Here is a 27867-nt window from a genome sequence, read left to right on the forward strand (position 1 = left end):
TATTGTTTTTTTTCGCCCCACAATAGTTAGTTGGGAGAGTGGAGGAATCGAACTTGGTGAGGGACACTTTAGGCCTTAGGCCACAACTTTGGGATGTCTTACACTTTGATGGAAAAAGGAGAACATGAAGACATCTATAACGAGAACTTCAATTTTTAGAAGAAAAAAAGCATTATATTCATTGAACAAATATTTTCATTTGCATCCTTACGAATTCAATGCAGCATTCAATGGTAACAATTACAAGCTTTGGTCTACAATATATATATATTTTTCATGAATAACTACAAATTAATATAATTCAAATCATAGGCTGTTTTTTGTTGTATACAAGTGATGCCCGTGTATAGTTTTAACTGTATGCCCCTCTTGCCGGCTGTAGGCTTTTCTGAGTGGGAAATTTTTTTGGTGGATTGATTGGCAGCATCGAAACATCTGCAGAATCTGCACATCTTGTAGGTATTCTGAAACAAAATCTACAACCACTTGCAGAATTTTCACCACTTCTAATCAACTGTTTCCTGTGGAAGTGTGAAGTATCTGTCATCTGGTGGGCCCTGGCTTCCTGATGTCCATTGAATGATCATCAATATCATAATCATCAGCAGCATAATTCCTACGGTCTACAGTTGGATGTTGCAATCTCTGGAATATTTCATCAAGGGATTCAGATGATGAAACTCTCGAGTGTTTATCCTGAACCTGTGGTAAAGGAAGGAATTTCTTGGCCTCTATATTAGACTTCAGATTTTTAAAACCTGTCTTCATTGATTGCCACGTTGAGGCTAATCCAGAAGATGGTTCAACTGCCATGTTCTGAGAGTTGCCTGTTTCAGATAAAGAGGCTGTGGAGGGGGCTAAGTTTTTCCCTGTCGAATTTAAATTGGTCTCCTGTTTACCCTGTTGTGACCTTATTGCTGTGTACTTTCTGCTGATGGCTTCTCTGCTAGTTTCATGTTCGGGCTCTGCTCTTGAAAGTTTTGAATAACCTCTTTTTCCATCGTCCATCAAACCAGTTGTCCCTTCCATTTCAACAGCAACCTTTCCAAATACCATTTCCAAGTTCAGACGTGATATAAAGGTACCATATTGTGTAAAAATAATAATTAATTTTTTATTTTTATTTTAAAGAAACAGCTTCGTAGGTTCAAGAGCATTGTATAAGGCCTGAAGGCACAGCACATGTTGTACCACATGAGCTGCCAGCCACGGCAAGTTTCTATTTGTGCCATGGTAGAACAACTATGATTAATTTGATAAAAAAAATTTCAAAAAAACGAGAAGCTTCTATCCATGTTATTTGAGTAAAGGTACTTCATTTAGTGTCCAAGCATGTGCCAAATAAAACATAGCTTGGAAGAATAAAAAAATAATGCATTTTAAGTCCCAAATACGCTGGCATTTTAAATGGCATGCTTTGTTAACGACAAACAAATGAGAAGTGGTTCTTATACTTCTGGGATTTACATACCGTGCTATTGCTGCTAGTCTCGAGATCCATACTCACGCTGTTGAAATTCCTTGCTAATGGAATAACAAGTTCACCAACTTTATGTCCTTGTTCAAGCCAAGACCGTTCTACAAAAAGGAAAAATAACATAATTTACAATATTCGAGCAACAATATACCAATTCTGCAATTATAGAAAAGAAAAGAAAACTAAACAAACTGTTCCCTTTCTTTAGTTTTTTGATATAGTAGCCCTTAGCTCCAAGGTTGAAGAACTGAGAATTTCCAAATGCCCATAATTGCTTAACGCAATAAAAAGAGTGATGTCAACTACGTGATCCGCAAGAGTCATGATGTCATAATTTACTCACCTTTCTGCAAAATAATTAATCCTGATGGATTGAATCCATCTATATCATCAGATTCGCTTTGGAAGCTGAATATCTTCCAGTTTCCAAAATAATTAATGACCCGATCAAAAAAATTGCTTGCAATCAATATTGTGTACATAACCATGATAAGTGGATAGATTTTATTGAATCCTTTGCCAAAGAAAGGAACAGCATGATCGATATTCCCCATTCTCTGCACATGAAACAGAGATTTGTTAATGCTTTGTGTTGTACAGTCAATAATTAAGAGAGGAGAAAATACACTACCATTTCTAAACTAAGAGATGAATGCAGATAATAGAATCATCATCATCCTTGCCTTATTCACATATGAATTGGACCAGCCACATGAATCCTTTGTCTCCATTCATTTCTATTACCCGCCATATCAACTAATGACTATGTTTAACTTTTTAAAGTCATTTTTAGAACTTCATCCCAAATTATTTTTGGTCTCCCTTCCATCTCTTACGTTCTATGGAAATTAAACTTTCTCTTCTCACCGGTGCATCTATAAGTCTCTAGTGTATGTGCTCAAACCATCCAAGTCTGCCACACCTAATTTTTCTTTTAAACTTTTCATTTGTGACCCTATCTCTTCTAATCACTCCAACCATCCATCTTAGAATTCTCATTTCAGCTACATGAAGACATTCTCGTCTCTTTTCTAAAGCCCAAAACTCCGCTCCATAAAGCACAGATGGCCTAATAACTGTCCTATAGAATTTTCTCTTTTATCACATAAAGATGCCACTAGCTTGTCTCCATTTTGTCAACCTTGATCCAATTCTACTGGTCATATTACAATCTCTCTCTCCATAACGAAAGTGGTTATTTTGAGTTACCTAATTTTTCTTTTAAACTTTTCATTTATGACCCTATCTCTTCTAATCACTCCAACCATCCATCTTAGAATTCTCATTTCAGCTACATGAAGACGTTCTCGTTTCTTTTTTAAAGCCCCAAATTCCACTCCATAAAGCACAGATGGCCTAATAACTGTCCTATAGAATTTTCTCTTTTATCACATAAAGATGCCACTAGCTTGTCTCCATTTTGTCAACCTTGATCCAATTCTACTAGTTATATTACAATCTCTCTCTCCATAACGAAAGTGGTTATTTTGAGTAATGTTTCTGTTATCACGTGTTATCCGATTCTTTATTGAATTTATATTCCATATATTCCGTTTTAGTTTGATTAAGGGTTAAATTACTAAATACATTAACCTCCCCTGAGATAACCTCCGAACACCACCACCCCCAACCACGATGGCCACCACTCCCTACTAGGGTTGTGAGCCGAGCCGAGCCATGGGTTGTCGGGCTCGGTTTGTCACTTATAGAGAGCCATTCCAGCCAAGCTCGGGTTCAGATCGGCTCAGGCTTAGATACATACCCAACAAATCACTGATGAGATAAATCACAACATCTTCTTCATGAAATGCATCTCAATCTCCGACAAGAAAGAAACAGAACAAATAAAGAACAAACTTTCAAGAAGTAAATAAAATCTTACATGGTTTTAGAAACTGTAGTATATCTTCCATTGTAGCTCCACCTTAAGATCCATTTGCTAGAGAAAGAGTGGGGGAGATAGAGAGAGATCTAAGAAATGGGGTATGCAGTGGGCTGCCGGCAGGGTACACGGTGGATCTGGAGAACGTTTGCGGCAGAGATGCTGGAGAACGTTTGAGGCGATAGATTGTAGTCTTCTAGGGTTTTTTTCTTATCAGTTATCCCTTTTCCTTTAGAATTCAATGGCTGATATGGGTTTAAATCCAAATGCTGAGCTGGAATCTTATATCATGTGGGATGATGGGTTAATGAATTCTTTGGGCCTTACTAGTGAGTTTGGCCAAACTTATATCATATTGACTAAATGTTTTAAATGTGAAAATTGAAATGTAAATGGGATTCTAACTAAACAAGCATGTTCACGAGCCGAGCTCAACATTGTTTAGGCTCGGCTTGTTTAGTAAACGAGGAAAGAGATCGAGATCGAGCTCGCCTCGTTTACTAAACCACCAAGCCCGAGCCAAGATTGAACAATGTTGGCGCTATATATATATATATATATAAAGGCAAATTGCAAAAAAAAAAAAAATAAAAAAAAATAAAATAAAATAAAAAACCTTGATTTGAGATCCTGGCTGTGGTGTATTACAGCTCTGTCCACGGTGACGTTCATCACACGGTTCGATTAAGGCACCAAGAATCAGACGGCCTGAGTGCCACGTTTGCTGTTTCGTAGGGTGGGTTGTGAATGTTTAAGGTCGATGCGTGGAAGAATAATTGGCACCCGATGTTGGGATTGCATCGAATAGTCCTGGTGGGAAATTAACTGGTGGATCAAGACAGTGCACGGTATATTTGTGAGTAATTTTATGCATTGTGTTTTCTCTTTGTTCTAAATGACAAATTATGTAACCATAGATTTTTCTGGGAACCACATTATGTCTTCAGTATAATATGTATGCACAAGGCTTTCAGTATAATATGTATGCACAAGGCTCTTAGGTTGTTGATTTAGACTCCTGTACTCTTTTTGTTTGTTTTGATATGTTGGTTTGCGCCAAATTCCCACATTGATTGATTGTATTTGGTCTATAATTTATCTGTTTAGATCTACAATTCTTTTTCATTTTTCACCCCGGGGAAGTCTAAGTTTGGATGCCTCCAAATACAGAAAAAGGAATGTGGCCTTTCAAAGTATTTGGGGACATCCAAACTTAGAATTCCCCGGGGCGAAAAAAGAAAAAGAAAAAGAAAAAGAAACACAATAAATCAATTATAGATCTAAAGAGATAAATTATAGATCAAATACAGTCGATCGATGTGGGCAATTTGGTACAAACCAACATATCAAAACAAACAAAAATGGTACCAGAGCGTAAATCAACAACATTAAAGCCTTGTGCATTCATATTACATTGAAGGCATAACGTAGTTCCCAGAAAAATATATGGTATCATAATTTGTCATTTAGAACAAAGAGCAAACACATAAAAATTACTCACAAATAAACCGTGCATTGCCTGGATCCACCAGTTAATTTCCCACCAGCACCATTCGATGCGATCCCAACATGGAAGTCTGGGCAATAAACCCTTGTGAACTGCCATCTAGTCTTCCACGCACTGACCTTGAACCTAACCCAACCAAAGAACCTCAAATTGAACCCCGCACCCCCATGCTTCCGCTCCTGATTGATGGCATTCACTACCCACCCTTTGACAAAAGTCGACGATGCAACAAACGTGGCCTTCACGGCCAATGAATTCTTGGTGCCCCGATCAAACCGTGGGACGAACGACGCCATGGACAGAGCCTCCGATCTGTAATACACCACGACCATGATCCCAAATCAAGGGTTTTTTTTTTTTTTGGCAATTCGCCCTCCCTTTTTTTCAAGCATTACATATTAATTGATCTCAAATCATTTACTCAAAAAAGGGCATGAGAACTCACTAGTTTATAGAATTATGCTGTTTCTATCTCCTACATTTATAAAGAACTCACTAGTTTCACCACACACACTACAAAATCTTGTAATTGTGTCCATATACATATCTTGCATACTCTATATTATTTGCATGAGAGTTTGCTTTCTTTCTAGGACCCAGCAAATTATATTTCTTGGAATCCTATCATACACTTTTCTACGTCTTTAAAACCCATATGTACATCATTTTGCAGACTCCTACACTCATTCAACTAATTGTCTAAATAAAGATATAGCTTCCATTGTTCATCTTCCTGACATGAATCCGAATTGGTTTTCGGATAAGTGAATTCCTTCCTTAATATTTGTTCTATCATTTCCCATAGTTTTATCGCATGACTCATTAATTTAATTCTTCTATAATCATCACGATTTTGTATATCCCCTTTATTTTCGTATATTGGTATTATTGTACTTTTCCTCCACTTATTTGGCACCATACCTTCTTTTAGAATGCTGTTAAAAAACTTTGTTAGCCACTCAATTCCTACCTTCCCTGATGTTCTGCAAGCTTATATGGGTATATTATTAGGGCCTTCCATTTTATTACTCCCCATCTTCTGAAGTGTGTCCTCTACACTTCCTTCTTTATTGGTGATCTTGTTTATCATTCCTATGTTAAATTCATGTACTTCAACTTCTTCTCTAGGGTATTCCCCATTTATTAGATTTTGAAAGTAGCTTTTCCGTCTTAGTAGTATCTCATTTTCTTTGTCTAATATCGTATTATCTATGTCCTTAATACACTTAAAATGGGATGGAGGGAGTATTTGAAATTACAGGGGTAAGGACTCATGTACAAATCTACATGACAGACAGATGAATATTCAGCGGAAAAACATTACAACTTTAGCCCATCAAACCTCTAAAAAGGTTAACCAGCCCTCTCTCTCTTTTAAACTCTTTCAAACAGTAATTTGCCTAACTGCCAAATGCTTAAAGTTCTATTGCAAACATATAGACTATGTTACATGGAATCAAATACATAAGTTGGGAACACGTATGAGTCAAAGCGTCTGGTTTAGCCCAAAACCGGGACACAAGGAGACGATTAAATATTCATATTATTTATTTTCTTTTATTTTCTAGAAGAAAAAAAAAAAAAAATGTGTTTTCACTCATTCTGAATCAAAAGGAACAAAATAAAAGAGTTTTTATAATGAATTTGAGTTGTTGGATATCCTTCTTAGATGCATGTCCATAATTGTCAAACAAATCTCTTATTCTCATGTTTGTGCATCTACTGTCTGCCACAGGTAGTTCATGCATTTTTTTTAAAAGTCCACGTAAAATAGCATATGCACATCTTAACCTATAAATATATATATTTGGTTCCACTTCCATTGTCCGTAGAGGTCTAAAAGGAAAAATAAATTTTGATCAGGGTTTATCTTGGGTTCGAATTTTCAATATCTGAGTTTATGTACACTTCTACTGATATATCTAAAATGATCATCAAAGCCTTATCTGGAATCGATGCATGAATGACACCTCTCGTATAAAATATAAAGAATATAAGTCGGACTATTTATAATCTGCATATTAAAGGATGCTGTAAACCAAAGATGGTATGGATACTAGAAATCAAAAGATCGACACAAAAAGGACTGACCTGTTCAAAGATAGTCTTCTTGGCATCCTTGCCAAGACTAATAAGATTGAGGAAGTTGTACGAAATTGGAGGCGCATATCTTGCAACCATCCTGGTAGAGATATGAAATTTATTATCATAATCATCACAAAAGAAAAACCTTAAATAAATTTCTTCCATTATCAAAACAAATAAAAGAAAAAACATACGAGCATATCATAAGCAAGCTGACAGAACTCGTTTGTCTTGGCGTCAGTGAGTAAAACGTCAACATTCCAATTTTGAATAAGGAATAATATGTGCACACACACATATACATCAGAGGAACGAACGCAGCTATCTGCAGGAAAAAGGAAAATATATATGTATATCAATGCATGATAACACAGGAAAATTCACTTGGATATAAGTCCCTCGGTTAATCTAATTGTTAACTTCTTTATCATATAGTGAATTGATCTCGACTGGAATAAGTCGCATGGTTTTTCATCCTTTAGGGTTTTTTACATTAAAATATTGTCTCTGCTCTCCTTTACTTATTATGGATGCATGATTGTGGTTGTGTTGAAGGAATTTCAAACCTAACGGATGTAAACAAAAATCCAACTCACAATCATAATAACTAACTAATTAAATTAAACAAGGATCAACAGTAATTCAAAAAGTTAGTCTGCTGCAAAATAATATCTATAAGAGCTATTTCAAACCCCCCCTCCCCCTCTTCTTCTAGGCCTAAGTCACCACTCACACTCTGTCATACCGGAGCCTTGGGTAACGATCTTACATTCCTACAGTGGTCATCAGCAGATGAAATTTTTACTTCTAGAAATTGAAGATTTGTTTTCCACCAAAAATGTAATTGTGGAAGTTAAAAAACTTAACAAAAAAAATTTGTAACAAAAATTACCTGCAGGAGCCCCTCTTGATTCCTTACTGTGTTTATAAGAATGGAGAATAGAGATAAATCAACTCCACTAGGAAGTAAAGTAGCCTCAGCCAGAAGAATAGCAACTGACATGCAACCCAACATAATGGCCAATAGTTTCTTAAGTTGCTTCCTTAGTACACACCGCCAAACCAACTCTGCAAGCAATTACCAATCACTTGAGAATCAATATTATTTAGTTAAAATGTGAACACCACCTAAGAAAAGAAATAATATTGTTTCTATTTCATCTAGTATCTTATATGATGCTGTTTTGTTTCCCAAGGCATTCTTAAGAAAGGACTCTCTTCAATTTCAATGCAATAATAGATGGAATGGTTTGCTCTTTCTTTTAATGCAGTTATCCAGTCTCCTAAGTGTCAATCAAGACTAAAAACACAAGTTAAGAACATAGTAAGAATTATAAAATTAACGCAAGGACCAAAATAGGTACTATATTTCATGAAAATGCAGCTGGGTTTCAACCCCCATAATAAAAGGCCAGCGCTTTAGTAAAAAAATGCAAAAGCAGATCAAATAATTTCACAAAATTGATCTACTTAAGAAACAACTTTAAATTTTGATAATTACCAGTCATATCAAAAAGAGATCCAAGTTTGCCCCTACGTTCAGGCCTGAAGCTTGAGATAAATTTCCTGCAAAAAGAAAAAAATAAAAAAATAGATATCGACAATCAAAAGAAACAAACATGAAGTTACACTTGCCACACATGCAACAGAAAGAAGTCATGTGTAGTATTATTGATGAAATTAACCTTAGCTCAATTGTAGAGTATGCACTACAGTGTCGCAGGCAGCATGTAATAAGACTAGCAATGTTATGTAATTTTCGGCTTGGTCCATGATCTCCTTAATTTGACACAATAATTATCAAGTTCAAAATAATCAAATTGGGAACATCAACATATCAGAAGAGAGAGAAATGGGATGCTATGCTCAGCTCCTTCCTGTTAATTTCTACAATATACACAACTAAGAGTTGAAGTAAAAATTTGACCATTCACAATTGAGTAAAAATAGTAAGGTTCTCCCAAACTGTTGTTGCATGTTTACGTTGTCTTGTGACTAGAGAGTTGTGGACTTCCTGCTCTGTGTTTAGGATCCATTGGGTCACGACGATATCAGTGTTTAAGGCATAAAGGGACTGGAATAGGATACAAGGTCTGAAGGAGAAATAGGCAGGCATAGAGAGCAGCACCCCTTTTATTTGGTGGTGAATTTCAAAGGAATGGAATAGGTAAACTTAGGAAGATGAAAGAGCTTCTGGACAAATGGGTGTGTGAGTTTAAATGTATAGAACATGTCTGTGTGTACCCAATTTTAGGACATGTTTTACCATAAGATTAGAGATTCAGGAAGGTCCAACATAGAGACATACATCAGCATCCAAAACTCGTATCCAAGTCCTAGTAAAATAGGTATGTTAGGGAATATTAGCTGTCTAGATGTTTGCTCCTTTTAGAGACACACATACAGTGTGTGTCCGAGTTGTGCCCCCCTTTGAACCTCTTTAATGATTTATTTTACATAAAAAACACACATTGAATTTTATTTCAAAATCAGCTAAAAAACAACCTTCAGCTAGGTCCTTTCTTATTGTTATTACTTAGGTTAAAGGCATATATTCATTTTCACCAAACTCTGTCACTTACCCTTGTGACTTTCACTTATCCTCATTATCTTCTACGCGTTACACACCTTACAATTGCAGTGATTGCTTTCTCCACTCCCTATTAATTAATTCATTTTGCCCCAATCATTGCCACTAACAACTTCTCACAAGTCACTTACACATCCATTCTTACCTGCCACTTATGTATGAAAATCCTCATAAAAGAACTTCATAACAAAAGCCACTTGACTATTTAAAATTTATGTACCATAAAAGTCTAGTTTAAGGCCATCCTCCATTATTTCCTCCCAATATAATAGGTGTGCATGATGACCAATACTCCAAAGCACCTCTGCGACACATGCATCACAATAAAATTTCTTAGACATGGTCATCATAGACTCCTCCCTCTGTATTGATTACTGTCCCAAATAAAAAGAATAATCATTCTTAATATCTTCATAAATATCCAGGAAATAAGCACAACAGGCACTATCCAAAGATATCAACACCACGTAACACTCAACTCCATAAACACAAGGACGGCGTATTGGAAAATGCAGCAGAAAACAATTTCACTGTTCAAATATTACGATGATGTAAACATAATTTTAATCAGCATAATTATATTATAATCAAACATAAGACCAAGGGAACTATGAAATACGAGGAGAATAACGTACTGTCTCAGATTGATGCAGGACCATAGAATGATTGTAAGCACAAGGAAATAAGTGATAAGTCATGAAAGATTGTTAAATTATACAAAGAAAGACAGGCTACCAAAAAAGATAAAATAACTGTGCAGGGACGATACAGTATGAACGCATGTCAAATAGGTTCCCTGCATTCCTAAGAGATGAGTGATATGTATATTAGCAAAAACTATGTAGAGCTTCAGTGAAAGGAAAAACAAGCCTGGATTGAGGGCGAACCATCCAGTCGCATCGCGACGATCATAATTCTTCATGGTGTCTTCCAGCTCAAGGGCCTCAGTAACAAAATTCATGTATTCACTGCAAATGGTAATAAAAAAAATAAAAAATAAAAACTTAATAGAAATACCATTGAAAATAAATTTTAAAAAATCATTCATAATTAAAATTTAATAAATAAACAAGTGTTTGTATACATCAAGGGCAATTGAATAATGAATGTCACTAGTGAATTACCAAGTTTCCTTTACTATTAAAATGTCAGATAAGAGCACTACCTAATTGGAGAACCTATTTCTTATACAAGTCTAATAAATATTTATACTGTTAGTGCATAATTATGCTAAGGTAGTAATTAATTATTTATAACCATAGAATGCATAAGTCAGGATTGAAAAACAAAAATGGGAAACTTTACACACAACAAACATACAAACTCTTTGAAAAAAATTCTATAAAATGCACCAGGATTGAAAGCCAAAAATGGGAAACTTTACACATAATAAACAAACAAATTCTTTGAGATGCATTCTTTTTTTTCAAACTTTTAGAAGCTAATATACAAGTAGCTAAAATGAGACAAAGCAGACTGTTGGGTGGTTAAAAAAGAAATAAGAACATTGTGTAATGTATTCTTTCCACAGTAAATGCATAATTATGCAATGAAGTAGTAATGAATTATTTAAATAACCATAGAACGCACAAATAAGGATTGAAAAAAAAATTGGGATACTTTACACACAATAAACACAAACTCTTTGAAATATATTCTTCCTTTTTAAACTTTTAAAAGCTAATATACAAGAATGTAGCTAAAAAAGGCAAAGCAGAATGTTGGGTGGTTAAAAAAGAAATAAGAACGACGCATTCATGTAACTGAAAATTTTGATATGGATGTTAAAAGTGACTTTAGAAGAGAGAGGATTAATAATCAACGTGTGACCAAAAATTAGTAACAAGACTATATATAACATGAGATATGGCTTGTAATAGAAAAGAATGGAAAAAGAAAAATCAAATGGTTGACTCCATTTATATGGGATAATGGAGTAATAAAGGCGAGGATAATAATGATACAAGCATATAACTAAAATGTTATGTATTAGCTCAGGTTCCTTTAAGATCAAACTGTATGCACCCTAGTTAGCAAATTCGTGAATCATACAAGATTTATACATGTATGATTTATATGTGAATGTACGCGTTTTTAGAAAATACTCCCACATCTTGAAACTATATGAAACTCTTTGATTCGTCTAGCGTTCAATTCGATTTTTAGATTGACTTGTATCCCAACCCTTTTCCCCATCCTTTTGTCATTCTAATTCCATATTTTGCTCAAACACAAATTCTGATTCCATATTTTTCTCAAACACAAATTCTGAAGGCGTAAACTACCGCCTTTTGCATCGAATCACCAATTTTTTTCACTCTTTTTAGACCAGCTATGAAATCAACAATGAATGCATTGACTATGCCAATTGACGCTGAAGAGGGATGACAGGTTCTCTCTCTGAATTTTTTTATTTTTATTTTTTTTTTCTTTTCCCCTAAGCCCGCTGTCTTGATCACTACAAGACATGAACAGTAGTGTTTGATCAAGTAATGGAATATAAAATGTTTAAATATGGGTGCATCGAACATTGTCATAGAACTTGTGAGAAAGAGACCAGAAGGAGATTCTAGATTAAATTCTTAGTTATCTTTGACTTTTATATTTGTCTTTGAGCAAAATATGAATTAGAATTTGCAAAAAGAAAGGAAAAAAGTTTGGGGTATAGGGCAATCTAAAAAACGAATTGAATGCTCAACTATTATAAGGTAGACCGATTAAAGAGTTTCATTCGATTTTAAGGTAAAATTTTTACCACATCTTTCAAAACTAATCGACAAACGAGAGTATTTCCTAAAGAAACATTTGTACGTGTATAAGTTGCGTGTGATTCCCGAATTTGCTAACTAGGATAGCAAGGAGGCAAAACAAGGAAAAGGCTACCCCAAAAAAAAAGAAAAAAGAAAAAAAAGAAGAAGGATTTATTCCACCTCTTCATTTCTCCCCCCCATACTACGTTTTTGGCAAATAACCCATTGATCTTAAAAAGAGTTTGCACATAGCACCTTACTGTCCCATGACTGTTAATATAATGTCAGAAAGTGATATTGTAAGCTTTAGAAGACGTTTTTACCTATATATTGACAAAAATATATGCCACTATTTGCGAAAAAAGGAACTTATATTATTTACCAAAAACAAAATGAACTATATTTTACAAAAATATTTCCTAAATTTTCGATTCCAATTCTATGTGACGACATATGCCTTTGGGCAATTATGTACTTTTACAGTTTTCAATTAAAATGTAATATCAAATTTTTTCTCTTACACGAGGGAATAAAGTCATTTTACCTTATTCCTAATAGCCATGTGTAGGGCTGCAAATGAGCCGAGCCGAGCCGAGCTTGGGGTTGTTCGGGTTCAGCTCGCCAAAATCAAAGACTTGCTCGGGCTTGGCTCGGGCTCGGATGAGCTTGGCTAGGGTATGTTCGGGCCCGGCTCGTCCTTGTTTGGTTGGGCTCGGGCTCGGCTCAAGCTAGTTTATGTGTGTGTGTGTGTGTGTGTACACAACCACATGCGTATATACACACAAAAACATCTCAAGATCTGTTTATATATGTACACACATACTTAGAAGATGAAAGTCCCATGGCCGTCGATCTCCGTCAGCGCTTGATTCTCAACCATCGTCTGTGTTCTGGGCTAGTGATGTGTATGGCACTTGTTGGTCTTCTTCAAAGTTGAAACCAAGATGAAAGAGAAAGAGTGAGAAGATAGAGAGATATTTGAGAGAAAGATGAAAGAGAAAGAGTGAGAAGATGGAGAGATATTTGAGAGAAATAATTCATATCCAGTGTGAGAGAAAGCGAAGTGTGGATGCGGCCATTAGGGTTTCAAGTGATAGTGAAGTGAATTGGGTATATGTTGTCCTAAAGTTTGTTTAGGGCCGTTGGATTTTAATGTAATCTAATGGCTTATATGGTATTAGTTTTATGGGCCTTAACAAGTAGGCTTAAAACATAAGGAACTTTGGGCCACACTTCTGAAATATATATGAGCTACCATCTTCAATATAAAAATAAGAATATAATGGGCTTCTTAAACAATCCTAATGAGCCAAGCTCAGCATTGCTCAAGCTCGGATCGTTTATGTCACGAATGAGCCCGAGCCGAGCTTTTAACGAGCCGAGCCTGAACTGTTCAAGAACGGCTCGGTTCATTTGCAGCCCTAGCCATGTGACTGTAAGGGGGCTGTGTTTTTTGGTTTTGTTTTGTTATTATTATCTTTTTGGGGTAGAGAAGGAGAATATTTGCCAAGAACTTAGTACAGGGGAGTAAAGCGTAATAAATTGATACTATAGAGGGTTATGTGCAATTAACCCAAGTGAAAATGACAGTCCAAAGGAATAAAACACAATAAAATAGCCTTAATGTTGAGAAACCGATTAACATAATAACAACCAATTCCAATCAAAAGTAATAGTTGGCCACGGCTAATCTAGGAAAAACAAATTAAATAAATAAGCACATCAATATACCCAAATCAATTATAGCATGCAGATTGAACCTTAAAAGAATTATTTGGCAAATACAACCACCAAAATCACTTCAGTAGTTCTGTTAGCATGTACCTTCTATATCGGTAGTATTCCTCTTGAGCTCTCCTAAGTTGACGCCTAAGAGTCGCCATTGATTTTTCATCGGTGTCATAATCCATATCATTTTCACCTAATCTTCCACCTTGTGGTTTGAAAGAGGGGTCTTCTCTGAACTGGAAAAGAGAAATTGTGAAAAGGTTAAGAGTATATCAGAACTATATGTATTTCCAGCCATAAAACACACAAGATCAAAAAATTACCATCTGAAGCAACATATTGTCAATAATATTCATGTATGGTCGCAAAGGATCACGCTTGGACATTTGCTTTGACGTTGCTTGAGCAACCTAATTCAATAAACCATCAGAATATGCCAGTTTGGACAGTTGAGAGAGAGAGGGAGAGAGAGAGAGAGAGATTTCATATCAAATCATCATTCAAGTTTTATATGCTTCAACAGAATGCTAGACAATTATGATATATAATTGATATCAAAGGCGACAATGCAAATCTTCCCATTATGCTAGCCTAGGACTAGGCATCGGTCTAAGGATAGGTTCCAAGGCCATTTAGGCTAGAATATATATATATATATATATATATATATATATATATATATATATATATAGAATAAGCCACATTAATAACATTATGGTGGTTTCTAAGAAAAATAATTTTTATCATTGCCAAAATTAAGAGGATGTTGCCTCCACCTTTAATAACTCAATTCCGTTAAGTCAATAACAATCAGTGTAAATTGCACTGACCTCCCCTGAGGTTGGTTTCGACAATATACATGGACCTCCCCCCTTGATTGCCAAATTACACTGACCTCCCTGTCACTGTGTCACACCTGTCGGTTGGATGGCATTAACGATTCTTGTGTAATTACATCTCTGCCTTTTTGTATATATATAGTATTTACAGAGACCTAACCCACCATTGCGAATTGGCCTGCAAACTTGGTCCCATCTCACCAAATGAAACTTAAGGCCCTCCTTGGGAAATGGTTGTGGAGGTTTGGGGTGGAGAGACATCGGATTTGGAGGAGGGTTGTGGCATGTCGTTTTGGGGAAATGAGAGGAGGGTGGAGTTCTTTGGAAGTTAGAGATCCTCGGGGGGTGGGGGTTTGGAAATTTATTCGAAAGGGTTGGGATGATTTTTCCAAGCACATTCGGTTTCGTCTCAGAGATGGGAGGAGGATTCGCTTCTGGGAGGATGTGTGGTGTGGAGATATGTCTCTTGCCCTCGCCTTTTCTCAGCTTTACAGGATTGCTACGGATAAGCAGGCCAAGGTGGTTAACTGTTATCATCTTGATAATGGAAGACTAGTTTGGGATGTTTGATTCAGGCGTTCCTTTCAGGATTGGGAGGTCGAGGAGGTCATTCGTTTCTTGGAGTTGTTATATCGCCAGAGGATTGTGGAGGAGGATTCGGACTGTTGGTCTTGGATTGCAAACTCTCAGGGGCGCTTTGAGGTGAGGTCTTTCTTCAAGTGCCTCTCTTTTGTTCCTGGAGTTCGTTTCCCTTGGAAGTCTGTTTGGCGATCCAAGGCTCCTCTTAAGGTGGCTTTCTTTGTGTGGACTTCGGTCCTGGGTAGGATTTTAACCCAGGATAATCTGAGAAGGAGAAGCCAGGTGGTGGTCAACCGTTGCTCTATGTGTCTTAGTGATGAGGAGTCTGTGAATCACCTTCTTATTCATTGCCCTTTGGCTAGAGAGTGTTGGGTTTTGATGCTTGGCTTATTTGGTGTTTCTTGGGTTTTGCCTGGATCTGCTAGAGGATTGATTGAGGCGTGGAGAGGTTGCCCTGTGGGGGCTCTCAGTCAGGATGCGTGGAGGGCTACGCCGCTTTTTGTGTGGTGGTGTTTATGGCTTGAAAGGAATGGGAGATTCTTTGAAGGAAAGGCTTTGTCGATTTCGGTACTTAAATTCTCGATTATTTGTACTCTTTTTTGTTGGGTTTCAGGAAGAGATCATTGTTCTTTGGAGGAAGTAGTTGATTTTTTAGCCTCTTTGAAGGCTTGAGGCCTTTGTGGCCTTTTGTATTTGCTTGGGTTCCGCTCCCCTTCTGAGCGTTTTTTTTTTTTAATTTTTACTTATCAAAAAAAAAAAAAAATTACAATAAACATGTTTTTTTGAAAAGACCAAAATGCCCATCTGTCAAATCACCCTTTGTCAAATCTATTTTTCACCTACTACGATTAAACTCCTCCCATTTACTCCTCTCCATCTCTCTGATGTAGAACAGCTCGCTTACGATTATCTAAGCATATAGGATCATCGCAAATCAGGGAGGCTGAAAAGGTAAGGAGAATAGAAGAAATAAATAAATAAATAAGGAAAAGTCAAAAGGAAGATTGGTGGTGGAGTTCACAATAGGCAACACCGTGACTGGTGTAGTTGCCAACAATAGATAGCTTGATTGAAGATTGCAAGATTTAAGGAGGATTTAGCTCCATCAAATCTCAGCAAATATCTTTTTGAATTTCCCCATTAGTATAGCTTGATTAAAGATTGCAAGATTTAAGGAGAATTCTGCTCCATCAAATATCTTTTTTGAATTTCCCCTTTAGTATTATTTCACGGATGCTTTATTTTATTTTTATGTTTGACTTGCCTATATAAAGGCAAAAGATGTAAGTTTGCAAGCAGAATATTATCAATATAATTTCAGTTTTCTTTCTTGTGGGTCTGTTCTTTGTGAATTCAAAGGTTTAAACCTATTCTTTATCGTTTCCGCTACGTTACTCTCCATCTCTTTGTCTGGATTAGGGTTTGATTTTGGGTTTCTGGTAGCCTAAACCATCACAATTAGGGTTCAAATTGAAGATATTATTTAGGGTTTATGACTATATACACTATTCTATGGTTCATATCGAGGTTTTAGTTAGGGTTCGCATCAAGGGCTCGATTTTGGGGTTCGTCTAAACCATCACAGCGAGGGTTTGGTTTGGTTTGGTTTTAGGGTTTTAATGTACAAATCGCAGGTTTCATTTTCTAATAGCGCTTTGTGGGTTCGTATCAGGTTATTATTGTTAGATGTATCTATATCTCTAAAGACTCCGTGGCCAATCAAAACTAGCATAATGAAATACCTTGTGTTTTTTTCATTCATTTTAATGTATTCTAATGGCTTGGGACCAAAGTGATTAGTTGTTTGAATTCAGACTCACCACTCATTGAATATCGAATAAAATTTATATATATATATATGCGTATCGAGCTAATTGTGCCTTGAGATTGATCTTTTCCTGGTAGAAACTGTAGAATAGCTTATAAATACATAAGAGGGAGAGAGATAAGAAGGGGAGTGTGGGAACCCAACTTGTAGAACCAAAATACAATGACGATTATATCATTTTTTTACCACAGGAGGGTATTTGTGTAATTTCATTTGAGTAAGTGGGATTACATCTGTCAACACCGAAATAAAAGGGCACTTTTGGAACTTTCAACCCCAAAAAAACTTACATCATCATCTGCACGCGTCGACCGCGCTGACCAATAACAGATGTTAACGGGCGGAAACATGAAGATACTAACCTCAAGGGAGGTCAGTGTAATTTGATAATCAATGGGGGAAGTCCGTGTATATTGGCGAAACCTCAGGGGAGGGTCAGTGTAATTTACCCTAAGAATTATGTTGGAAAATTTTGTAGAACAAAATTGGAGTATGTAACTTTTGTTTTAATTTCTAACTTAGGTTATAAGATTTAAAATTTTAGTGTTAATTATTACCTCCCAAGGTCGAAGAAGAAATTGCAAGCTACATTCAAGGGTAATTAGGTAATCTTCATCTACGAGGCTACAAAGGTAATTCAACACATTGATGCACTCAACAAATTATAGTTCATGCATGCATAATTAGGATTTCCAAGTTTACATGATTTATTCTTATTTCATTCCCTAAAATCTTTTAAAGCATGAATTGGTTAAGTTTATAAAAACTTTCTAATTGATTTTCTAAAGGTTACAATACACTTCGATTAATCGAGGGCTTCTAGAGTATAGTCAATCGATTGACGTATTCTCGATCAATCAAATTGTTTGAAAAATTAGTCTCCAAGTTGGTTTTAAACTCTATAAACCCTAGTCTCTTTATATCTCTTCTTTTTTTTTTTTTGATGAGATCTTTACATCTCATCTTTGCTTATATACATACACTCAGCTATGTAGAATATATACATCTCTCTTACTTAGATATTGTTAGCATCTCAGATACCCACTCACCAATTTGAGGGGGAGTGTTAGCATATATGATGGCCACAATTTATGGAATGACTTACCATATTAGCAGAGATTTGTACGCTATAAAATATGTTTGCTATAAAATATGCTGTGATTTGATTTAGATTTGATTTATTCTCCTTATTCTTCTTTTTATATTTCTTCTTGGTATAAGAGCCAAGGTGGTCCGACTGCAATGAGGGCATTGCGAGTTCAGCACCACCCATTCGGGAATGATCTAAGGTGACATCGCCCATCCGGGAGGTGTAAGGTAGGCAGGGTGGTCCGACCTCAATGAGGGCATTGCGAGTTTAGCACCACTTATTCATAAATGGCCCGAGGAGACATAGTTGTTTCTTTTTATGGTCTGAGGAGAGACATTGTTGATTCTTTCATCTACGTTGTTTAAACATATGTATGAAGGGGAATGGTCTGAGGAGACATTGTTGATTCTTCCATCTACATGTTTTAAACATGTGTATGAAGGGAAATGGTCTGAGAAGACATTGTTGATTGTTTTTTTTTTTTGTTTTTGATAAGTAAAAAGACATTGTTGATTGTTTACGGTCTGAGGAGACATGATTGGTTGTTTATGGTCTGAGGAGACACGATTGGTTGTTTATGGTCTGAGGAGACATTGTTAATTGTTTATTGTCCGAAGAGACATTTTTGATTTGTTGATCGGCACTTCATCTAAGAGAAAATCATCGCTAGTCAGATTTGCACTCCATTTGTCACAAGCTCTCAATAGCTTGTAGACATTCTTACAAAGGGCATCAGCAAGCAAGATTGTGTTTGAGAATGCATTGTCCAAGATATCCATACACCAACTTGAGGGGGAGCGTAAGCAGATATGTTAGCCACGGTTTATAGAATGTCTTACCATATTAGTATATATTTTGATTATGCCATAGAATATGCTTAGATTTGATTTCGATTTCATTTAATTTCCTTTCTTGTAATACAAGCATGTGCTCTTTTATCTATAAATACTAGAGCTGTGAATGAGTGATTATCTCATTCTAGCCTTTACACAATTCTCTCATTTTTCTTCTTTTTATATTTCTTCTTTCTACTTGGTATTAGAGTCAGGGTGGTCTGACTGCAATAAAGGAATTACGAGTTCGACACTACCCATTCGGGAATAGTCTAAGGTGACATCACCCATCCGGGAGGTGTTGGGTAGATAGGGTGGTCCAACCTCAATGAGGGCGTTGCGAGTTTAGCACCACCCTTTCAGAAATGGTCTGAGGAGACATAGTTGTTTCTTTTTTATAGTTTGAGGAGACATTGTTGATTATTTTATCTACATTGTTTAAACATATGTATGAAGGGGAATGGTTTGAAAAGACATTGTTGATTCTTCCATCTACATGTTTTAAACATGCAAAGGGAAATGGTCTAAGGAGACATTGTTGGTTGTTTACGGTCTGAGGAGACATGATTGGTTGTTTATGGTCTGAGGAGACATTGTTAACTGCTTATGGTCCGAGGATACATTTTTGATTTGTTGATCGGCACTTCATTTGAGAGAAAATCATCGCTAGTCAGATTTGCACTCTGCAACTTGTAGATTTTGAAGAAGGGTGCTAGCAAGACTCTGTTTGAAGATGCATTGTCCAAGTTGGGCATTTTAAATATCCACACACCAATTTGAGGAGGAGTGTTAGCAGATATGATAGCCACAAATTATGGAATGACTTACCATATTAGCAGAGATTTGATTATGCTATAGAAAATGTTGTGATTTGATTTACATTTGATTTGTGACATTCATGGAGAGAGCATTATTTGTGAACTTAAAAGTGCATCATTATTTTTCTTTTTGCATTCATCATTCTAGTGTTGGTGGGTGTGAATCATGTGTTGACAATTGTTGCTATAGACTTTAACGAAGAGTTCAACACAGCTATTCAATCCTTGCACAAAAATCGATGCCTAGACGACTAGTTGCTAAAATTGAAATCACTAGAGAAGTAAAATCGTGAGCAACAGATGCTATTGACAAGCATACAGACATCCTGGGGACCTTCAGAGGAAGGTTTGGTGTTCATTTATGTTAAGTGGTAACCGGGGGATTCTTGAGGTAGAATTTGTTAACCAAGATTGCACTTACTTTCTTGCATAGTAGATTTTGGTTTACCTGAACTAGGTCCTATGGTTTTTCTCCCTGGGTTCACATAAAATCTTTGAGTCCATTGTTTTACTTTATATGCTCATAACTGAAGGATTATTAAATTTTTATTACCTACTACGAATTAATTTGGTATGGCCTTAGATAGAGCGGAATGAAACAACATGATTCATGTAGCCGACCCTAAGTAATTAGGAAAAGGTTCTGTTTTTTGTTGTTTTTGAATTTTTGTTAAGTTAACCCAAGGGTTGGCTCAAGTGGGTAAGAAATTGGCACTGCTGCCTCAGGAAGCATCAGGTCTAATAAGGTGTGTGAGTATCAACAAGGGGAAAAAAAAAACAAAACAAAACAAAAAATTTGTTAAGTGAGTTTTAAATTTGAAAATTTGATTACTCCACTGATCAAACCTCCCTCTAGGACTAGATCACAAACCTTGCACTTCAAAGCCTCGTTTTCTGGTCCTTAGCCCCATCAAATTCTTTTACATGTAAATTCACACTTCCAATAATAATATATTGTGATTAAGATAAATCCTAATCTCACTCTTTTAACAACCCTACTTAACATCTCCCTTCTCTTTATTCTAGCAAACCCTAACATCATCCTTTATCAATACAAAAATGTGACAATACGGCAAAGCAGATGCTCACAAGTCACAACTCATGGTAAATGGCAAGACTAAACATATTAACATTTAAAAACACAAACAACAAATTAAATCTAGGATAATTTACATTTCCAAGAAATTGACTAGGCGAATCACTTGATACACCGACAATAAAGTAGATTGACAATAACTCTTGGTAAATTGATAAACTCTCTCCAGAGAAATCCAATTGACAGCTCATTTGTTAGGTTGCAAAGTAAATCAGTAGAGTGTTCCGTAAAAAGAAACCAAAATTTGGTCCCGTAGGTGAAACAGTTAGCTCAGACACCTTTCGGTAAATTTACAATAACCCTCTCTAGAAAAATTCAATTGAGAAACAGTCTGTTGGGTTTAAAGTAGTTCTGTGAAGTTTAACACTGGTGAAAATCAAGTCAGGTGGAATGACATGCATAAAATCCCCTTTAGCAGACAACAATATCCAAAATTTGGTTTTGAAGTCATTCAGTCAACTCTCACACCTGTTGGTAAATTAACAATAATTCACTCTAGAAAAAATACAATTGACAAACTGTTCGTTGGGCTGTACAGTAGATTCATACAACTTTCTGTTCTTGAAATGTATAAAAACCTAGTGGAATGACCTAAACGGAATAAGTTTTAGCTAACAACTAGGCTCTTAATTATGATAGGTGATCTTTAAGCTATGAAGCATGCACACACAAATACAGGAGACTGATACCAAGCGTACAAATTCAGCAATAGAATAAACTTTCAAGAAGCAAAATAAAGAGAAGGTGATGATACAAGGATAAATATGAATATATTGTTTAACCTAGTACATATGTATATAGATTTAGTATACATGTATACAAATAAGCATAATAATATAAAAATCATGTGTAAATTTAAAATAATAATTGTTGTCAAACATAGATTATGACTACATTTCACTTATAAAAAAATAATTATGAGAAACAAGTATTTTTATGAATCTATCATGTATCTAGCTTATAATATTAACACTGGGAAAGATAGAGATAGATTGCTAAGGACATGGATCAAATTAGATGCATTAAGGATATAAATCAAAATAAAAAAGTTAAAGAGATGGCATATTAAATAGATAGAAAGATTGTTTCAACTACTTTTGTATGAGGAATATTTTAGATAAGAAATTATATTCGATGCAAATAATAAGGGAATGATAAATAAGATTGGTAAGAGAGAAATAGAGGATGCACTTAAAAAGATGGGTAATAAAAAAGTGGTGGGACCTGACAACATAATAGAAGTTTGGGACAATTGGGAATTGAATGCCTAACAAAATTATTCAACATAATCTTAAATGAAGGAACAAAACCAAATGAATGGAGAAAAAGTACAATTGTTCCAATTTATAAAAATAAAGGTGATATACAAATTTATAGTATTTATCGAGGAAAAACTTTAATGACTCGTACAATGAAATTATGGGAAAGGGTTATAGAACAAAGAATAAGAAACGAAACCACAGTGACTGAAAATCAATTTGGATTTATGCCAGGACGATCTACTATGGAGGCCATTTACTTAGGAAATTGATAGAAAAATGTAGAAGTGAGCAAATATATTTACACATGGTTTTCATTTAGGGAAGGTGTATGTGGGAAAACTAACAATTTCTCTATAAAGGAGGGTTTGCATCAAGGCTGAAATAACGAAACATATACAAGAAGACATCCCATGGTGCATGTTGTTTGCGAGGAAGACTCGAGTATCAAATTACAAACTTGGCGAAATAAACTAGAAACAAAAGGTCTAAATATTAGTAGTCTAGGATAGAATATATGGAATGTAAAGTTAATAAAGAATCGAAAAGTAATAATATAACACTAGATATGGTCACTAAAATCATCATTTTCGTTACTTAAGATCAGTAATACAAGAAAATGGGGAAATAGATGATGATATTACTAGAAAGTTTGGAATAGGTTGGACTAAATGGAGACAAACTAGTGGTATCTTATTTGATAAAAATACCAAACATATTAAAAGGAAAACTTTAAAGGACGGTCATTAAGCCAGCTATATTATATGCGACTGAAATGAGGATGTTGAGGTGGATGATAAGAGTTGATATGGATGATAAGAGTGAATAAAAAAGATAAGAGTTGCTAATCAAAATGTGAGGGAGACTCAAGGAATAGCGCCCATTAGTGACAAAATAAGAGAAACTAGACTGAGGTGGTATAGAGACATAGAACGTAGACCCATTGATGAGCCCGTAAAGGAGGGAAAACCAGACTGCATCCAACTTGTGAAACTTTTAAGTGTATAATTCTATTAACCAATTTTTGTTTGCCTTTGATTGGAGTTGGTACAAGACTTATTATGTGCTGACTCGCAAAGCTATTGAATGAAACATACAACTCAGAAATTCTCAGTCTCCTTTGAAAAACAACTGAGACAGTGACATTCTTAGCTCCCGACATTAATACTGTTCAAAACCTCAGTCTCTATTTAGGTCCGACGTATCTCTCTCCTCCTCCGAGTCCTCCCAAAAAACAAAAAAACAGAAGCAAAATCATTTTTCCAGTGAAGCACTTTGTCCTAATGACTCCAATATGTGGAAAGCCAAAAAAATAAAGATTTGCATTGTAAAGGGGGAATAATACTTACTACAATAGCATTTGAAAATTCTTGATGAGCATCATCAAGTTTTACAGCCATTTTAGCCACTTTATGAGAGAGAATCTTTTGACGAGTGGTCCAATCAGCGTTTTTCCAAATACCCTTCGGAATTTCACTCAATCCAAAGCCAAGAAGAAATGCACCAGTAACTAGTCCAAAAGTATTTGAACAACCCATGGCGAAACCAAGAAGATTATTATTCCTGCATACCCAATATCAAGTATCTGAGGAAAGATATGGACAAAACAAATATTGAAAAGAATCAAAGGGAACTAAGATGTATAAGTTAAAAACCATGCACTGATGGTGGTTGAAAAGGCATATAATAAGATTTTAAGACAGATAAAGACAACCATACATGCCAAATAAATTTAAGAAAAGCATGAATTCTATGCTACAACTTCCTTCAGTAATCTTCCAAAAATATAGAACCTATTGAAAGTAGTAGTAACAAGATACCATAATAATATATGTCGCTTCTCATTCACAACCCTTTTTTTTTTTTTTTAACAAATACTTCTCATTCACAACCTTCCCTAAGTGAAAACCCTCAAAATGCCCAAAATACAAGTACGAAAATAAATATGCATCTCATATTCATATTGTCACTGACTTGAAAAATCTGAATGCATAATTATTATTCTTTACAATCCGCTTAAAGGAGGATCATAGGTGTCTCACATTCCTAGCATGCCAAAAGGCCTAAAACACCATAAAGCCTTGGCCAACTGGAGGCCTTGGGAAAGAATCACCAAACGATTTGAATTAAAACTGCTCCAACAAACATCTAAGTTCAATGCCTTTGGTCCCTTTTACATGGCATGAGAGAGAGCAACGCAAATTAGAACCCAACAAACTACATTCACATATGTTTATTCACAATTTAGAACCTAAAAACGTTCAATCTTAACCATTATCTTCAAACAGTGTTATTATTTAAACCATTTTGAAGAGATTTATCATCACGCAACCATTCACAGCATTATCAAACAAACAATTCAAATGCTTTAATACTAAAGACCCTGCCAACCAAATGCACGTGTGAATAAGAACAGAAAGACAAACAAAATTTAAACAACTTGGTGGCAAAAGTTCAAAACTCATAAAAATTGCAACAATTAGTTGAGAAGGGCAAGAAACAAACCAGTTTTTATGCAACATGATGAGCAGTATAAGTCCAAAAAGTGCGACCGAACCTACACACAGGTAGAAGACTAAGTTCACATGTACACTAGTCTTCAATCTTTCTGTCACTGTGAAGTCCCCAGCATCTTCATAACCCTGAATTATAGGCACCACAGCCCTGCTTAGAGAAATAGTTTCATATAAATCTATGAGAAGTGCATCTTTAATTGACATAACAATAAAAAATATGCAGTTGCGCAGCTACAAATTCAATCCTCATAAATGACAGGAAAGAAATACTAAACAACTTCTGATCATGAACAAAAAGTTAAGCTACCAATTGTCTCAAAATAGTTCCTCATAATTTCCTGACTGATATCTATGTTTATAAAGTTTCTTCTACTCATAATTAAGGTTTTGAATAGAGATAATGATGGTATATACAAGAGAAAATAGAGCTCAAAACTGCAACACAAAAGAAAATAAAGAATGTAATTTATGCGTCAACAAACTAAAAGATTGCAGCGCAGAACAATGACATTAATTGCATATTCATTCAAAATATGCAAATAAGTAAAGACAATCTAAACCTCTTTTGATAACAAGAGGTGGAGTGGCTGAAGCATCCTAACTAACAGACTGGTAGATTCAAAGCTTGTTTCTGAATCACCTGACAATTTTTTTTTTCAAAAGCATTTAAAATGTTCACTCATTTAGTTTTTTGGAAAAATAAATCCAAATCAAACAGTTGAAAAATCTAAAGATCTTTTGATAAGAAGAGCTGGAGTGGCTCAAGCATCCTAACTAATAGACCAATATCTTCAGCGTTGTTTCTGAGTCACCTGGCAATATTATCAAAACCAATTTAGATGTTCAGTTGTTTAGTTTTCCTGCAAAATTAGCCCACATCGAACAGCTAACAAACTATTTTTCCTACAAGGTACTTACAAACACGCTTGTGATTTGAGGCACCTACTCAAAAAATTAGAAATGAAGAAAAATATATGTACAAGATGTTCGAGGATAATCACACATGCTGACAGTATAACAAATCACATATGATGACAGTTCTTAATGAGTAAAGTATGAACAATACATATAAACAAATATATTTTCCAAAAGTAATACAATACAATTAAGCTGTCCCCCACAGTCCACTAGGTGAATTCAGGAGAAGGCAGACCATCTTAAACTAGGGTCTTATGAATGACAAATAAACAAGTAATACCATACCAAGTAAGTAAAAAAGTACTCCAATAAGACCAGCTCCAAAAGAAAGAGATTCCTCCATTGGGCTGACTATTAAGTGCCTGCAAAGATGATGAAGGGATTCAGCTACATCCATGAAATAAATGATAAAAATTAAAGCCATAAATTTAACAATTCCTCTAAGTCAGGATTCACATCTCTTGCAATGAACTGAATTGAATTTCCAGGACTTCCTCTGGGAAACGATGAAACCCATCATAAATTCATTCATATTTAGAGAACACTTTGCACAGCTTCTTAATATCCTTCAACAAGCCAATGGCGCCAACCCATAAGGTGAATGTTTGCCATTATCTTGGTTGAACCCTGGTCTCTCTCTCTCTCTCTCTCTCTCTCTCTCTCTCTCTCTCTCTCTCTCCTTTCCATTGGATATACTTGATAAAGTATTGATCCCAACTTCAAAAAATCATCTGAAGTTTAGTAAATACATTATCCAGACAAACTAGCAATAATTTAGTAATAAAAGAACCAAAAGGCACCATAAGAGATGATTGAAACACAGTTTTAACTGTTCATCTAAGCACTGATCACAGATACACTCTGAATGCATCAATAATGAGTTGAAAGTAAGAATATTGCCTTAGAGTGACAATGTGACATATTAAAGATCAAACAGGCCTTTTCAACCTAATGCTATAGGCTGTTATATGGTTGAATATATTTAAAATAAATAAAAAGCAACTGACTTAATAATATTTAAAAACAATGAACATATATATAAAGACAAACTAACTTGTATGGTTGAATCACGGTAACTTAGAACACGGAATACATAACTCTAAAAATAACATAGAATAATATTAAGACTATTTTGTTGGTCTAGGTTGAAAAATTGATTCAAATTGCAACTCTTCCAGATCACAAAATATTTCTTCAACTATGAGGAGTTTGTGTAGATGCCGCCTACAAGATTTGAGACCAACCAAAAACTGCCCAACTGAAATAGGGTTCTCCAGTATCCAATTTCTTTCAACCAAGCACAAAAGCAAAAACAACTACATCTCACCACCCAATTTCCCAAATCGTTGAACATATCAACAAAGAGATTGTGAAATGCACTCCTTCCTTAATTTTCATCATTCAATCATAAAAATTTCACCACAAAAATTGGAGAGAAAGAAGGCAAGAATTTTCAAGACCAATACGAGGGATCAAAACGTGAATTTGAAGGAAAAGATTGTAAAAAGAGAATGAAATTGAAATGTACCGTCCAAATGTCGTCAGGGACGAGGACGATGATGGAGAGAGAACAGAACCAGGTGTATCCGACGGTGAAGAGGACGTAGAGAGGCACATCGGGACCTTTGAAGTACCTCAGCGTCAGGATCACCATGCCCAACGTCAGAGGCAGCGAGATCAGATAGAATATCCACATCTTTCTCTCTCTTCTCTCTTCTCTCTTCCTATCTCTCTCTTCTCTGTCTCTCCTGTTTCGTTGAATGAAGTAGTTTCAGGAGCTTGACGTTAAAGAAAAGAAGCTTTAAGGTGAATGAATTGGTGAAATGGTGGTCCCAGTCAAAAACTGAGCCCCGGTCGTTGTGTTGTGTATTGTATTTCATATGGGCCATTTTATACTAGCAATGAAGTCGTTCCTGTACGGGTTTCATATCTTTTTATATTATAGGCCAAAAAAAAGCATAAAACCCTTAAATATCAAAAATCAGCATTTTGTACCTCAACTATAAGAAATGAGCAGTTTGACCCCTAATAGCCCTTTCCGGCTTGAGTTTACTTTCTGATCTAACTCCAAA

General features: G+C 35.5%; 1 protein-coding gene across 3 annotated transcripts; it reads right to left on the reverse strand.

Moving 5' to 3' along the window:
* Positions 1-152: 152 nt before the first annotated feature.
* Positions 153-27652, reverse strand: LOC132294249 (uncharacterized). Of its 3 annotated transcripts, XM_059792030.1 has the most exons (15): positions 27324-27652; positions 26081-26157; positions 24867-25025; positions 23711-23924; positions 14343-14429; positions 14116-14255; positions 10429-10509; positions 10277-10345; positions 8453-8517; positions 7844-8019; positions 7146-7276; positions 6958-7048; positions 1821-2034; positions 1472-1578; positions 153-1041 (listed from the first exon to the last, which is right to left on the reverse strand). In XM_059792030.1, the coding sequence occupies exons 1-15, from the start codon at positions 27489-27491 to the stop codon at positions 544-546; spliced, it is 2277 nt and encodes a 758-aa protein (XP_059648013.1). In that variant the 5' UTR covers positions 27492-27652; the 3' UTR covers positions 153-543. The 3 variants fall into 3 exon arrangements, with proteins under 3 accessions (XP_059648013.1, XP_059648014.1, XP_059648015.1); XM_059792031.1 differs by lacking the exon at positions 10277-10345 and having other exon boundaries at positions 27324-27651; XM_059792032.1 differs by lacking the exon at positions 27324-27652 and having other exon boundaries at positions 24867-25003.
* Between the last annotated feature and the right edge of the window lie 215 nt (positions 27653-27867).

This window comes from Cornus florida, unplaced genomic scaffold (genome assembly GCF_030987335.1).
Source record: "Cornus florida cultivar Cherokee Brave unplaced genomic scaffold, ASM3098733v1 CherokeeBrave_3.0.0_Hap2_Chr02, whole genome shotgun sequence".
NCBI lineage: Eukaryota > Viridiplantae > Streptophyta > Magnoliopsida > Cornales > Cornaceae > Cornus > Cornus florida.